Source organism: Notolepis coatsorum (assembly GCF_963971535.1).
Source record: "Notolepis coatsorum genome assembly, chromosome: 5".
Taxonomy (NCBI): domain Eukaryota; kingdom Metazoa; phylum Chordata; class Actinopteri; order Aulopiformes; family Paralepididae; genus Notolepis; species Notolepis coatsorum.
The window spans coordinates 143,811,042-143,827,587 of NC_140169.1; the positions used below are offsets into that span (position 1 = coordinate 143,811,042).

The 16,546-nt window shown below is 44.3% G+C and overlaps 1 protein-coding gene across 2 annotated transcripts in view; it reads left to right on the plus strand.

The window, feature by feature from the left end:
* The window catches only part of fbxo25 (F-box protein 25), a 47,671-nt gene extending 36,792 nt beyond the window's left edge, over window positions 1–10,879 (plus strand). Inside the window, exons 9-11 of one of the 2 annotated variants that reach the window (XM_084314588.1) lie at window positions 2,009–2,149; window positions 7,104–7,130; window positions 8,283–10,879. In XM_084314588.1, coding sequence (XP_084170714.1) covers window positions 2,009–2,149; window positions 7,104–7,130; window positions 8,283–8,372 — 258 coding nt within the window. In that variant the 3' untranslated portion in view covers window positions 8,373–10,879. The remainder of the gene's footprint in view (window positions 1–2,008; window positions 2,150–7,103; window positions 7,131–8,282) is intronic. The other variant, XM_084314589.1, reaches the window with a different exon arrangement.
* Window positions 10,880–16,546: the final 5,667 nt, after the last annotated feature.

The following is a 16,546-nucleotide window of genomic DNA, read 5'->3' on the forward strand; positions in this document are numbered from 1 at the left end:
TAAGCTAACATATATTTTTACATCTATGCAAATGCGTATGCAATATGTATAACTTGAATAAGTAATAAATACAGAAACAACATGTTTAACAATATGTAAATGAGTAGCTACATTTATTTTACATTACATTAACATTTATACGGTCTTTGGCCCTTTGAGTGCAACCATAATGCTGATGTGGCCCTCTGTGAAAATGAGTTTGACACCCCTGCTCTAACTCATGGAATGTCCTTCAACTCACGCTGAAATTGGAGGTTCTCCCTTCCCTTGGAATGTTTAAACGTATGATTTCTGACCACTGTGTGACTACCTGTAACTGTTTTAGTTGATATTTTTAAATTATTTTGAAACGTTTTAAATGTTTTACTCTGGTGTTTAAATTTCTGTGAATATTGTTTTTATTATGTACTGTACAATCGTCGTTTCTGTAAATGAGGGAAATTTACGATTTTAAATAAAGGTTGAAATGAAATGAAATATATATACAGTATATATATTATATATATATATTAGATTAGATACAACTTTATTGTCATTGCACAGGGTACACGTACAGAGTACAGTGAAATGTAGTTGGCGTCTAACCAGAGTGCAGTAAAGGAACAGTGCATTGTAATGTACATTATGTATAACAGAGAGAGACATATTATGAGATATATATATATAATATAATAGTATTGGGGATACGTTTTTAATCACTGATCATCGTAATCTATGATTTAATGTGATTTACTAGAACCTGGGTTTGTAAGGATTTGTAACACTTAAAGGAAAACGCCAACATTTTGGGAAATTAGCTTATTTGCCATTTTCCCTGGAGTTAGACAAGAAGATACATACCTTTTTCTTCTCTGTGCATGCATTAGGCTTAGGGAACAGCCGCTCCGTTAGCGTAGCTTAGCTTCATCACTGGAAGTGGGTCAGACCTGTACCCTGACGTTACAACTAACCCAAAGTTAGTTTAGGTTCGTGTTAACGTTAGATAATGTACAAAATAAACGTATTTCCGCTGCTATAGACGTCGCTCTTTTATTTTGGAACCCCCCGACCGGAAGTTATTACCCTCGTTATCTGCTTGAGTTTCCAGTTGTTGGTTTTCGTTAGCTACAGTAGCAGCATATCAACACCAGCCATGGGAATACTGTTTTCTAAATTGGGGAGGCTTTTAATCGTCAAGGTAAGAGGATTTTAAGTGTCATGGTATCCATAAACTTCAATCGGTTCGGATCCTTTGAATGAAATGAGAATGTAAACAAACATGGCGTCACGTTAGTAAGTATCACTGCGTTGCGTGAAATCACTGACTGCGCCCCGAGAGGAGTGGTTCGGCAAAAGATTGTTCAGAGTATATTTGCTTAGAAAACGTAATTGTCGAATTCAATTATTTTTTATTTCTCCACGTGGTAAATACACAGGTCACAACATGTTTACAGGAATGTTTTGGAGTTGTATTTGGAGTGTATTTCGTGACTGTAGGGCACTGTAGGGAACGTCAGGGTACAGGTCTGACCCACTTCCAGTGATGAAGCTAAGCTACGCTAACGGAGCGGCTGTTCCCTAAGCCTAATGCATGCACAGAGACAAAAAAGGCTATGTATCTTCTTGTCTAACTCCAGGGAAGATGGCAAATAAGCTCATTTCCCAAAATGTTGGCGTTTTCCTTTAAAGTTATAATACTACTTCAGCATTTCCAGTGAAAGCCAGGTGTAGTAGTGGAGCGCTGCACTGTAGTACACAGAGCGACCACTAGAGAGCAGCGTCGACACACGTTACACCACAGAGCCGTCTCTCTCACCCACAAACACACATTAATTAACACGCACACACATAAACACACATGCATACCACAGAGTCTCAGAGGGGTTGGTGAGAATGTGAAATGGGGCTTGATGTTTAACATATCTCTTTAACTACCCTTCTGGGTAACTCTTGTTTACTTTCCCCTGTGTGTTCCTTGTCTCAAACTCTGTATGTGTGTGTGTGCGTGTGCGTGTGCGTGTGTTTGCAGTTCTGCAGGCATCTGATCTGTGAGCGGGGCCATGTGGACTGGAAGCTGCTGTACTTCACGTTACAGAAGTACTACCCCAAGAGGGAGCAGTACGGAGACACGCTGCACTTCTGCAGGCACTGCAGTATCCTCTTCTGGAAGGTGAGGAGGGAGGAGGGGGAGGGGGGAGGAGGAGGAGGGGGAGGAGGGGGGAGGTGGAGGAGGAAGAGGAGGAGGAGGTAGAGGAGGAGGGGGGGAGGAGGAGGTGGAGGAGGAGGGGGAGGGGAAGAGGAGGAGGTAGGGGAGGTGGAGGAGGAAGAGGGGGGGGGGGGAGGAGGTGGAGGAGGAAGATGAGGAGGGGGGAGGTGGATGAGGAAGAGGAGGAGGAGGGGGGAGGTGGAAGAGGAGGGGGAGGAGGTGGAGGTAGGGGAGGAGGAGGAGGAGGGGGGTGAGGTGTAGGAGGAGGGGGTGGAGGAGGAGGAGGAGGGGGAGGAGGAAGAGGAGGAGGAGGTGGGGGAGGAGGAAGAGGAGGAGGTGGAGGAGGAAGGGGAGGAGGAGGAGGGAGGGGGTGGAGGGAGGAGGAGGAGGAAGAGGAGGGGGGAGGTGGGGGGGGAGGAGGAAGAGGAGGTGTCTCCTCAGCGACATGTCAGAGGTTAAAGGGATGGTTGTGATGTCTGGAACCCTGGCCTCTGTTTCCTTACATAGTAGTGTCGGTACGATGATGGCTCTGTCTCCAGTGGTTAGAGTGCTTCAGCTCAGTCCATGTTGTTCCCCATACGAGCTCCAGCTAGTCGGCCACAAACTAGAAGGGGGAAAAGTCGATACAGCAACTTAGGTGAACAGACTGAAAACGTTATCTTATTAGATAAAACAGATCATGTATATATATTTTTATTACAGATATTAAAATATCGTGATAATATCGTATTGTGGGGCCTCTGGTGATTCCCACCCCTAAAAGACCCATGCCGTCCTCAATCATACTAAGCTCTGGCTAGTTGGCCACAAACGAATGCAGAGTCAATGGGGTCAAGCTGACTGGATGCAACTAGTTGGCCACAAACTAATGCAGAGTCAATGGGGTCAAGCTGACTGAATGTAACTAGTTGGCCACAAACTAATGCAGAGTCTATGGGGTCAAGCTGACTGAATGTAACTAGTTGGCCACAAACGAATGCAGAGTCAATGGGGTCAAGCTGACTGAATGTAACTAGTTGGCCACAAACTAATGCAGAGTCAATGGGGTCAAGCTGACTGAATGTAACTAGTTGGCCACAAACAATGCAGAGGCTATGGGGTCAAGCTGACTGAATGTAACTAGTTGGCCACAAACTAATGCAGAGTCAATGGGGTCAAGCTGACTGAATGTAACTAGTTGGCCACAAACTAATGCAGAGTCTATGGGATCAAATCAAGTCTTGGACAAGTCTTCTTTAAACAAGTCAAGAAGAAACATCACAATAAATCAAGAACAAAAACCCAACATAAAATCCTAAATAAATGCAATACTCCCAGACATACCGCAGCAAAGGTAAGGAAAAACTCACAAAAAACCTAGCAATAGGAAAAAAAACACCAAAAGCACATAATCTCTATACACACGTCCAAAAACTCTAAACAGTTTTGCACGCATTGATTGAGTTTGACAGTCAGTCACTGAGAGTCATTGAGTTTGAACATGGCCACCGGTGATGTCACCTGGGACATTGAATCCTTGTGTCGTGTTAATTGCAGCTCCATCTTTGAGAGTTTTGGGAACCGAACTTCCTACCAGTGATGTAAACGTAAGCAATGGCCTGCACTGGTGTTTCCGAAAAGCTCTCTGGAGTTCTAGAATCCCTGCACAGAATTCTTAGAGAGCACATTCCAAAGTACTTAACCCCTGATAAAGGAGGCCAGGGATGAGGCACTGAACACCCAGCTGCACTGGCTAACACTGGATACATATAGCGATAAGGATACGTTCTGGTTCTGATGGTAAACCGAGGTCCTGACTGAATCTCGGTCGTTAAAGAACCCAGGAAGCCTATCGCAAAGAGTAGGCTTGAATTCCTACCGCCATTCCTGGCCACCCTACATTGTGGGGAGCGCTTTGAGTATCTAGAAAAGCGATATATAAATGTAATGAATTATTATTATTATTATTATTACGTTCACACTGCAAGCCTTGGTGCTCAATTCTGATTTATTGCTCAGATCTGTTTTTTTTTTTGTTAGGCTGTTCACATTATTTTTTAAATGTGGCCCAATATCAGATTCCAGTGTGAACTGGTCACGCTCCTGAACTGACCCGCATGCGCAAATGAACAATAAAGAAGATGGACGTACATTTTTTCTTTTTTTACAAATGTCGATCTAGAGTGGCGTAAAAGAGTCACATGAAAGTCGTTCAGACTGAGGGCACATTGCAAAAGATCAGACCTGTATCTGATTTAGGACCACATGTGAAAGTGACCCCAATCAGAATTGAAAAGATCATATTCCATCATGTGATTTGTGCTGTTCACACTGTCGTGAAAGACTCAGATCTGAGTCACAAATCATATTTGGCCCACGGTTGCTTGCAGTGTGTGAACGTACAGTAGCCTTCCCCATGTCCTGGAGTGGCTGTCTTAGGTGATGCTAAAATCTGAGCGTTTAACGTCAGGAACCGTCTCGGTAATAGAACGTGCCGTTACTCAGCGCAGCCAAAACGACCGCTATCATCAGCCTGGTGTGGTCTCTCTGTGTCACTCCAGTGTACTTCAGAGTGGAAGCACACCGCCGCCCTCTCTCAACCCCGATAACAGTCTCCTCTGGACAGCGTTGAGAAAGGGTGATGTGCTCCAATCCTTTTCCAAAACCTCCCCCCTCCCCCTCTCTTTTTTACGTCGTAGCGCGAGGAAACTCCACTTAAATATGAATTAACTCTCCACCTCCAATATCCTGCCTTCTGATTCCCGTTGCCAACGGCGTGTGTCGTGTCGTTCATTCAGTTCTCACAAACAATGCTCCGACTATATTCACAGGGGGCTCAGCGCAGTTTTTACGAGTGACGCACGTCAACGCCGGTGGGCTAGCGCTAATGCTAACGGCTATGTGCTAATGACGCTAATCCCCTACTACGGCCTGAGGTAGAGAAAGCGGTAATCTGTGGCGCCCCCCAGACCATTCGTTTCATATAGAAGGGTCATAGGTTAAGTAAATGGGTTGGTTTGCACTCGCTGACCCATTGTTTTAACTATTTTTAACATCTGGGGGGGTGAGAGGGGGGTTAGGGTCTGTCGTCACCTGGATTGTAGTGTTGACCAGAGACATGCTGATACCAACCGACGACGACGACTCTTTACTTGATAACTGCTCTTTAGTCCCGAGGTTCCCGCGTCGGCCGATGCGGAGGTCTGTACTTGTATTGAACGGCAGCCGATAGACTTAGACCATTGGTTTGGGGTCATTGTACAAAACATGTTAACAAGTCATGCATCCTAAAATTATCAAGGATAGCACAATAAAGTCACTTATTTCCATTGTGGTCCTTGGTCTCAGCAGCACATAGTATTTACCAGGGCTGTCCCCGACTAAGGATTTGGATGGTTGACTATGAATGGCCAAAATTTTCCGTTAGTCGACTATTGGTAGACTAAAAAATATATATATATATATTTTTTATATATTTTTTTTTATAAAAAATAATAATAATTTAATCATTCCATTTGGGCTGTGGGGGGTGCTTAATGTCTGAAGGAGTCGACTGAAGGCTTCTTGTCCTCTGCAAAAGCATGCAATTGGTCCACTGATGGATACATCTTGATATTTGTCTAGTCTAGTGTGTTCATTAGACGGGTGAAATCCTCTTTCAGTGCCTCTGTGCCTGTTTTCGTAGGCAGTTAGCCTCTGGTATGCGTGCCATTAGAGTTAGCCACACTTCTATGCCTCTTTTCTTTTGGAAAGAATAATAAAAAAATAAAAAATTATATATATTTAAAAAAAAAATTACTAATCGACTAATAGGGGTCAGCCCTAGTATTTCCATAAACATGTATTACACATATTATCATCGGCCTACAGTATATTGCTAAAAATACAATTCAAAAGTAAAATACAACATTATTAATAAGATGTGTACAGATCTCCTCCACTAAAACAGGAAGCCTCCTGAGTTACTCCGGGACATTTTCTAGGAGCCATTTCCTAGCGTTCACCTTGAAACTATACAGGTTCAAGCCCCGTTTGGTGGTCAAAGGCAACCCATGTCATGCCACGCCTGTGCTCCTGTGTGAGCCAATGAGCACTGTCCCGCGTTATTTTTTTTCCTAGCCGCATTTCTCGGAGACGCTCTCTGATTGGCCGACACCTGTTTCTACACTGGTTAAGCTTAGGCACTCTTTCGAAGTTGGTTAAGGTTAGAGTTTGTCTTGGAGCATGGCGATAGAACGCCAGGTAGTTTGCAGGCTGTTCGACGCGGAAATGGGCAAAGACACAGCTCGTCACGCGATTGGGCAAACATGTCAGTGGCCAATCAGAGAGCGTCAGTCAGTGGCCAATCAGAGAGCGTCTCCGAGAAATGCGGCTAGGAAAAAAAATAACGCCACTGTCCCATCTTTGTTTTACACCTTGGAGGATGCAGGTTTGCTAAGCTAGATCTCGTTCTGTGGCTGTGTGATTCCCTAACACTAGGAAAATAGTTGCTAAAATATTCAAACATTTTTGTGTTTTTTTTTTAATTCAGAACGCATGTCCCTTAGAATCCAATCTTCTTTCCCCTTGCCTGGGTTTATAGACGGGCCGCAACTCTTTAGGATGAGGGCCCCTGTCCGTTGGTTAGATTACAACCTGGCGTAATCATGCGTTTGCGGAAAACAACAAACGGTGACGGACCTTTTCTGTCCAAAGATCTGCTGCAGACGGACGCGTCATCAGCCCTGTCCAACAAACGGACACTCGTCAGCGAGAAAGAATTCAAATCAGACGTAGACGCACGGATACAACACGGATCAATGTAGCCTTGAGTTCCTCCCTGACTAGCTATTTACAGTTTCTAACCTTTGACCTCTTTGCATCCCTTCCATGCTTGTCCCCCCCCCCCCCCCTTTTCCTGCGTCTCTTCCTGGTTCCCCCTTCTCCCTGATTCCTAAAGGATCGCCACCTGGCGTTATTATTCAAGGTACTTCCTGTCCTGTGATGCCTTTTTATCTCCTCGTTTTGTTGTCCTTTTTTTTGTTGCCTCTGTGAGCTTATTTGTGTCTGTTTGTTTTAGATGCGAAGCACCTCTATGACTAGGAATGTCACTCACTCACTCATCATTCATACAGTCATTCACTCACACTTAGCCACTCTGCCCCTAGTGGCGACTCACACGCATGACACTTTGTGTAAGACCAGTTGAGACGCTTCGCAAGAGGACACTGCCTGTCCTCTATGCTGTCCGCTATGACACTGCCTGTCCGCTATGCTGTCCGCTATGACTCTGTCTGTCCTCTATGACTCTGTCTGTCCTCTATGACTGTTAAAAGTTCAGTTTTGTCTCCTGGTTTGTCCTTCCTCTCTCCCTGTATGTGTTTCTTGCTTCGTGAATGTCTGCTACAGTCTCATTTCTTTCTTATGAGGCTTTTAACAACGTTTTTAATAAGTGTCCACTAGATGTCGTCGGGTCATTTAACTCATCGACTGTTTTCGTCCAGTTCATTTGCCCGAAGGAAGCCGTCAACTGTCTCTCTCTCTCTCTGTCGATCGCATTATCGCGGCGGCTAAATATGTGTCTGTTCGCAACATTGAATGTATTCTGAGTTTAGGTGTGCAGTATTGGCATGTAGTGTATTAGGCTTGGCAATAATACAGCATAAGCCCATAATCATCTCATCCGTGTTATATTCATTATTGTGTAATGTTTTTTATATGTGAATCATGATAAACAATTGTGTTGTGGTAAATCAGTGCAAACAAGTAAATCAAATGAAAATGTTAATCAAAACTTAATTTCGGTACTGCGTCATGCTTAAATGTGCTGTAAGTGGTATTTTCTTGTTGTTAAAATAAGTGTTAGATAGCTCTACGACGTTTCCAACAGCCATCACTGACCAGAAAACCAGTGGCCGCTGTCGCGAGTGTATATAGCTATTATTTTAACACGTTGACCACTTATTTTGAACAAACCAAAAAAGACCACTTACAGCACCTTTAACCATTATATCACGCTGCCCCCCACCCCCCCCCCCCCCCCCCCTGATCGATATCCCCCCATATCACCGGGCCCCTTGGTGCCACAGTAACCACGGTAACAAGCGCTCGTTAACCGCAGGGTTGGCTCTCTCCGCAGGACTCCGGACACCCGTGCACAGCCAACGACCCGGGCGACTGCCTGGTGCCCATCTCCCCGCAGCGCTTCATAGACCTCTTCCGGTACTAGTCGTCCTCCCGACGTCGGCGAGAGAAGAAGAAACTTGTTTACCTCCCGAACCCCCTCCTCCCCCGCTCCCTCTACTGCACAGTGCGAGGTTTTCATTGTCTTTCTACACCCAAGTACAAAGGGCTTCAACTGGGGGGGGGGGGGGGGGAACTCATTGTTTGTACAAACTTGTATGTTTTCGTTCCCTTTCTGTACAAAATGTTTTGTCTAACGGGAACAACGGGGGCGAAACGTACAAAACCCACGGCAGCAGAGGGGAGGAGGAATTATGTTTACCGGTTGTAGAATGAAGGAGGGGGCGGATATGTACCGTCTCAATCAATTAGAATATCGAGGAAAAGTGAATTTTATTTCGGTAATTCAATTCAAAAAGTGAAATAGATTCATTACACACAGGGTGAAATATTTGAAGCCTTTATTTTTCAAATTTAGATGATTATGGCTTACAGCTAATGAAAACCCCAAATTCAGTGTCTGAGAACATTTTTATATTACATAAGACCAATACAAATATATTACAGAAATGTTGGCCTACTGGGCGGCTAAGTGGCGCAGTGGGCAAGGCGCTCGCCACTAACGCAGGAGATGCTGGGTTCGAGCCCAGCTCTCGGCATTGCTACCAGCTTGGCTGGTCGTTCATACTAACACAATTGGCAGTGTTAGGGGTGGGAAGCTGGTGGGTGGGGATCGGACATTGTGGACAGCGACTCCTACAGGTCGGTTGGTGCGCCTGCGCAGCAGAATCAGGAAGCAACGGGGGCGGCGTGTCCCTCCCACGCAGACCCTCGCCGCTGAGAGATCGCGCTGTGCAGGTGAAAAGATGCGACGGCTGCCTCCTCGTGTACCGGAGGGGACACGTGATGCAAGGCTTGGTCCACATTGCAGCCGGCTTGTGGGAGACATGGCCTAACAGCGTTCGAGACAGGGGAGGGTAGAATTGGACAATACGAAATTGGGATGGGAGAAAAATTGAAAATGGGAGAAAAAATAGATAAAAAAAAAATTATGTTGGCCTACTGAAAAGTATAATGCACTCAATACTTGGTCGGCGCTCCTTTTGCATGAATCAATGCGGCATGAAGGCAGCCAGTATATATCCTATAGGCCTGTTCCCGACTAAGGATTTGTATAGTCGACTTTGAAAATTCAATGAAATTACCAAATTAACTGGGGTTTTTTGCATTCGACTGAGAGTTTGGCAGTCGACTACGGCTCCTTTCGATCGATTAGTCGACTAGTCGAGGTCAGCCCTAATGGTTGCATTTATATAAAGCTTTTATCCAAAGCGCTTTACAATTTGTTCCTCACATTTTTACCCATTCACTCACACATTCACACACCGACGGCGGAGGCAACCATGCAAGGTGCCAACCTGCTCATCGGGAGCAGTTAGGGGTTAAGTGTCTTGCTCAAGGATACTTCGACACGCTGCCGCCCGGGAGGAGCGGGAATCGAACCGGAAACCTCCGGATTGCCAGACGACTGCTCTACCTCCCGAGCCGCTGTCGCCCCCCCCCCCCCCCCCCCCACTGTCCTCAATATTCTAATTGATTGAGATGCACCTGTATATGAGGCTACGACGGGCCATGGAGAACGCTAACCGTCACCGAATGGGCACTTTGGGAGAAAGAAAAAAAACTATTATTTTGTTATCTGATTGACCAGGCGCAGGTCTTTTTTGTTCCGTTTCTAGGGTAGTCTGCCTCTTGTATCAATGTTCCGTTGGTGTTTTTCTGCAGTAGCTGAATGCATGTCCAGTGTGCCTGTATGCTTTCCCCAACGCAGTTGTGTTTCTGCGTCTCTGATTGGCCCGTGCGTTTCTGGTCATGTGACATGTGCGCCAATCGTGGGACCGCAAGTTTCTACACTGGTTAAGCTTAGGCGCTCTTTCGAAGTTGGTTAAGGTTAGAGTTTGTCTTAGAGCATGGCGATAGAACGCCAGGTAGTTTGCAGGCTGTTCGACGCGGAAATAGGCGCAGAACTTGCTGTCCCGCGATTGGCGCACATGTCACATGACCTGGCCAATCAGAGCGCAAAACGGGAACCGGGAAACACAACTGCGTTGGGGAAAGCATACACGCGTCCAGTGTAGCTGTAGGTCTCGTTTCCGTTCACATTCCTTTGTGTTTTCTGCAGTAGCTGTGTCCAGTGTACTGTAGCTGTAGGTCTCGTTTACGTACACGCTCCTTTGTGTTTTCCCGCTAGTGCTGCGCCTACATCAACGACACTAAAAGAAATGTATGTACATTTTGCGTTCGTGGCCTGTGACGACTTTTTATGATGCCGCGGTTGTCAGGGCCGTCGAACGGGGAAGAGAGGAGAAGAAGAAGAAAATGTAAAGCATTATTTATGGAAAAAAAATATTTTGTATCTTTTCTTTGAATTTTGTAATAATTCCTTATCATTCCAGTAACTGGTATGTAATTGTTTATGAAGGATGTTGGTACTGTCATAACTTTTCTGCGATACTAGCTGGTAATATAATTATTAAATATTTCTAAAAAGTTTCCTCATCTTGGTTGTCGTGGTTTGATGAATGGTTTGCCTATCTATTTTTATTTTAGGAGGATAACCTTTTAAGGATTTTTCTTTTTAGAGTTTTCTCCGATTTTGTTGAACCATTCTGTCTGTTTTGTTAGTATCTTAAAATCACATAATCATTTTTCAGAGCGTTATGTAATGATATTTACACGATTAACTTCAGAGCTAGCCAATTATTTGCTCTCAACTTCACTGGTCTAAGCGTTTATACTGAGGTGCTCACCACTTCCTGTGTCATTCTTGATATTAGCTTATGGTGCGTTCACGTCAGGTGGGAAGAAGCGGACGAACCAGATGACATCTCGTTGCTACAACTAGGAAGCATTCACGCGTTGAACTCGAGGAAACGCCCACATCCAAGATGGCGATCGCCTACTGTTAGCCTACTGCTAACCTATTGCTACAAGTCGTTAGCAAGTTACTTTAAAATCAACTGTAGACGAACAGCAGCAAGTATAGCTCGTTTTTAACATGAAGAGTACAGCAGTATGATTGTATTATTCTGATTATGTGATCAAAGTGATCATTTAACTTGTATTGCCGACATCGCCGTCAAGCTTGCTGCCATGATGGTTGATACTTCCGCATTTCGGGACGCGAAGTGGGAGATATCGGGGTATATAAAAAACTCCCATATGACCTAGTAGGAATTACCACTAGGAGGCTGACGTGAATGGCTTTTCCCAGTCGGAAGCTGGTTCTTCCGCTTCTTCCCACCTGACGTGAACGCACCATTATACTGTATGCTAGGAACATCACTTCCTGTCTCATTCTTGATGTTAGTTTATATGCTAGGAACACCACTTCCTGTGTCATTCTTGATGTTAGTTTATATGCTAGGAACACCACTTCCTGTGTCATTCTTGATGTTAGTTTATATGCTAGGAACACCACTTCCTGTGTCATTCTTGATGTTAGCTTATTATGCTAGGAACACCACTTCCTGTCTCATTCTTGATGTTAGCTTATATGCTAGGAACACCACTTCCTGTCTCATTCTTGATGTTAGTTTATATGCTAGGAACACCACTTCCTGTGTCATTCTTGATGTTAGCTTATATGCTAGGAACACCACTCCCTGTCTCATTCTTGATGTTAGCTTATATGCTAGGAACACCACTTCCTGTGTCATTCTTGATGTTAGTTTATATGCTAAGAACACCACTTCCTGTCTCATTCTTGATGTTAGCTTATATGCTAGGAACACCACTTCCGCTCTCATTCTCTATGTTAGCTTATATGCTAGGAACACCACTTCCTATGTCATTCTTGATGTTAGTTTATATGCTAGGAACACCACTTCCTCTCTCATTCTTGATGTTAGTTTATATGCTAGGAACACCACTTCCTGTCTCATTCTTGATGTTAGCTTATATGCTAGGAACACCACTTCCTGTGTCATTCTTGATGTTAGCTTATATGCTAGGAACACCACTTCCTCTCTCATTCTTGATGTTAGCTTATAGGAACACCACTGGGCGAATGCCCCGTACTGTCAGGTTGGTTTTCATCCACCAACAAGTTTCACCTTTCAACTGTCTATCGCTTAATTAATAATGCTACATTGGACAAATCCTGTATCAAACAAATACTTGTACATTATTCTTAATGATTTCGCACAAACCAGAAAATAAATGCAACAATAGTCTACACTCTACAGTATTGCGAATATTTGGTAGCATTTAGAATTGACTGATTTAATTTTATTGCATTATAGAGGTGTGCTATTTTGATAGATAGATTCCCGAATCCCCCACCCCCCTCCCCATGTCGTACTGAGTGAGTGGGACCTTACCAGGCAGTTGCCTGTCCAGCTCACATTCACAAACAGGACCTTCCCAGGCAGTTGCCTGTCCAGCTCACATTCACAAACAGGACCTTCCCAGGCAGTTGCCTGTCTAGCTCACATTCACAAACAGGACCTTCCCAGACAGTCGCCTGTCCAGCTCACATTCACAAACAGGACCTTCCCAGGCAGTTGCCTGTCTAGCTCACATTCACAAACAGGACCTTCCCAGACAGTCGCCTGCCTAGCTCACAGTCACAAACAGGACCTTCCCAGACAGTCGCCTGTCCAGCTCACAGTCACAAACAGGACCTTCCCAGACAGTCGCCTGTCCAGCTCACAGTCACAAACAGGACCTTCCCAGACAGTCGCCTGTCCAGCTCACAGTCACAAACAGGACCTTCCCAGACAGTCGCCTGCCTAGCTCACAGTCACAAACAGGACCTTCCCAGACAGTCGCCTGTCCAGCTCACAGTCACAAACAGGACCTTCCCAGACAGTCGCCTGCCTAGCTCACAGTCACAAACAGGACCTTCCCAGACAGTCGCCTGTCCAGCTCACAGTCACAAACAGGACCTTCCCAGACAGTCGCCTGCCTAGCTCACAGTCACAAACAGGACCTTCCCAGACAGTCGCCTGTCCAGCTCACATTCACAAACAGGACCTTCCCAGACAGTCGCCTGCCTAGCTCACAGTCACAAACAGGACCTTCCCAGACAGTCGCCTGTCTAGCTCACAGTCACAAACAGCACGCCCACTCCGGCCAGGTTAACTGACCTGACGTGACGTGCAATGAACGATAGAATTTGCCTCCTCATGCCGCCCCCTCAGCAAGAAAGCGCCCTGGGAAGGCTGCCCATGTTGCCCATGCCTAAGTCTGCCACTGCCTGTTGTGGGACGGTCTTATAAATGCCTTGTTATAAATAGGTCAGGTAAACTTGTTAATGTTTGGCCACTGTATTGTTTTGTTACCTTGTAGAAACAACAGAGATTCCGGAACGTTCAGAGTGAAACTTTAATTTAAGACCTGACACAGGAGGCTCTACTTCCTAGTCTCTAAACTGCTACCCAGCCACTCGTAGGGGAGAGGGGGGTGAGTAGTGCCAATTTTTACTTAAAGTGCCTTTAAAGCAAGGGGATTACAGTAATGCCCCCAACAAAAATGTGTACATATAGTTTATGATGTTGTGCATCTCTGGGGACAATCATTTTGGATCTTAAATAAACTGTTTCAGAAATATAGCTTTAGGGGGAAAAAAGTGGTTTTGTGGCACAACTTGCCCCCGGTGCGGGTTGTCAATAATTGTTCAAACACAGCAATCAAAAAACCTTGATCATACAAATTTTACTTTACTTTTATTTTTACTTAAATGTGCTTACCTCTCAAGCCAGGTGTCTCCCTTCTCTGCAGGTTGAGTGAAATGGATGCCTCTTCAAAAATATGTTGTCACATGACCAACTTCTTCTATGGTGGTTTTCTAGATCAGTGGCACTGGTTCCCAAAGTCGGGGTCGCGACCCAAAGGTGGGCCGCGAGCAGCCACGGGTGGGCCGCGAGATGATTAAAAAAAAATATATATATATTTTTTTATTTTTTTATTTTTATTTTTTTTGTCAGGCCACTGAACTTAGAAGCAGGCCAGGACAGTGTTTCTAGTTGTATTCTAAAATTCTATTCTATTGTATTCTAAAATGTGACTATATGGTTTTATATTAACTTAATAAATAAACAAAAACGAAAAATCTACTTATTTCAACAAACATTTCAAACTAAATAACAGATTATGCACATAAAACGCTGAAAACAACCGAAGCAACAATAGTATTTTAATGAGGCTATTATTATTATCATTATTATTTTGCAACAAGTTAGCCATCTCATAAATAGCACATATAAATGAATAACTAACTTGAACTAACTTAATAGGATTGAAGTGATATTTGGCTTAAAAAATCGGTCGCCTGGCAAAAAAAAAAAAAAAAAAAGCCAGACGATGTGCATTGGGCCGCGGCTCTCTGACGCCTTATTTTCTGGGCCCCGGCCTGAAAAGTTTGGGAACCCCTGTTCTAGATAACAGGGGTGGCACTACTTGCCCCTTGGCACTACTTGCCCCACTCTCCCCTACTGCTATCATATTGTTTACACCTACGCCGGCTCGACCGCATAAAGTAGATCCGTGTATATCACTATATAACAACAGCCACATCGTCAAAGAGTAAACCGTCCCAGGTGCCGAAAGCGATGTCCGATAAAACCAGACAGGGCATTTACTTGGGGAGTGGACCGTGTTGAAACAACCAGAGCCAGGCTGTCTTTATTCTTCCTTTTTCTAAATACAGGATGCAGGCATCCTTGACGTTAGACCCGTATCTATGCACACTCCTTAGCAGTGGCGGAACAGACCTCAAGTCAGTAGCTTTGAAATTTAATTAAAAGAAAGGGGAATGAAAGGCATTAATGTGGGATTAGAAATCCGAAACAATCATCGTTCGTAGGGATTAGAGGTGCTGTGAGTGGTATTTATCTTCTTTGTTTAAATAAGTGGTCTTAAAATAACATGTTAACCCTTCCACTACCACACTACAAATGGTTAAAGCTTTCACTACCACACTACCATACTGTTAACCTTTCACTACCACAGTACAAACGGTTAACCGTCTGTAGTGTGGGAGTGAAAGGGTTCAAGTAATAGCTCTACATTCCGATACAGAGTGTTTGGTCAGTAACATGGGTTCAATCTGCAGTGAATAGAAAATAAATGTTCTGATATTCCGTTTCCCCACTTTATCCAATCAGGAGAGAGAACTCCATACTGGAATAATGCTACAAATAAAAAAAATAATAACCAAATTGTGTCCTTGAAACAGTAAAATAATCGACTTGTTGTTGTGGTTGTTGTTGTTGTTGTTGTTACTTGTTAATAAGCAAATTTGGCTTGGCAAGATTTCTTGAAATAAGTACAAATATCTAGGGTTCTCTCTCCTGATTGGATAAAGTGTAAACGGGATATCAGGAAATGTACTTTGTGTTTACTGCAGAGTGGAGGGAGTGGGACTGGGAGACCCATGTTACTGAGCAGACACTCTATATCAGTGATGGCTGTTAGAATGTAGAGCTATTTAACGCTTATTTTAAATACCACCTACAGCACCTTTAATTGATTGATTCTTCAGTTTCACACAAGCTATATTCCCAACACACAAACAACAACAACAACAATGTCGACACATCAACCAGTGATCAACCAGTTTCTGTACAAGCCACCTCTGTCGCTGACGACACAAATGGTAACCATGGAGACGTGTCGGTTACCAGGACACAGGGGCATCTCGTGGCTGGCGACAGAAGTGCATGCTGGGAGGAGGGCCCATCTGCACCTCTATTGATCCCAGGAAATTATTCTCGACCCTGTTTCAGGTGGGATTGGCGTGTGAACGTTAGCCAAAGATCCTTCACAACATGATGTGAAGGAGGGGATATAAAAAACATTCAATCAGATCCTTTTGGATTGCCACTTTGCAAGGCAACTATAAAAGAAGGAAGGGTCATCACGTAACTGTATAGCGTGTGAACACTCATTGGTTCCAGGTGTGGAAACTTTCAGTTCGGCCGACGTTTAATGAGTTTAATGAGATCACCCGCCTCCTCGTTTATGTCATTTAAACAGGTTATTACCTCAGATGTCAGAATCATCTGCAATTTGTTGCATTGTTGACTAACGTTAGCTAACGTTTGATATATTGGCTCAGGCACGTGCAGCCCAAGGGGTGCTTGAGCACCTGCCCTTTTGAGCCTCATAAAAAATAAATATATATATATATATATATATATATATATATATATTTTT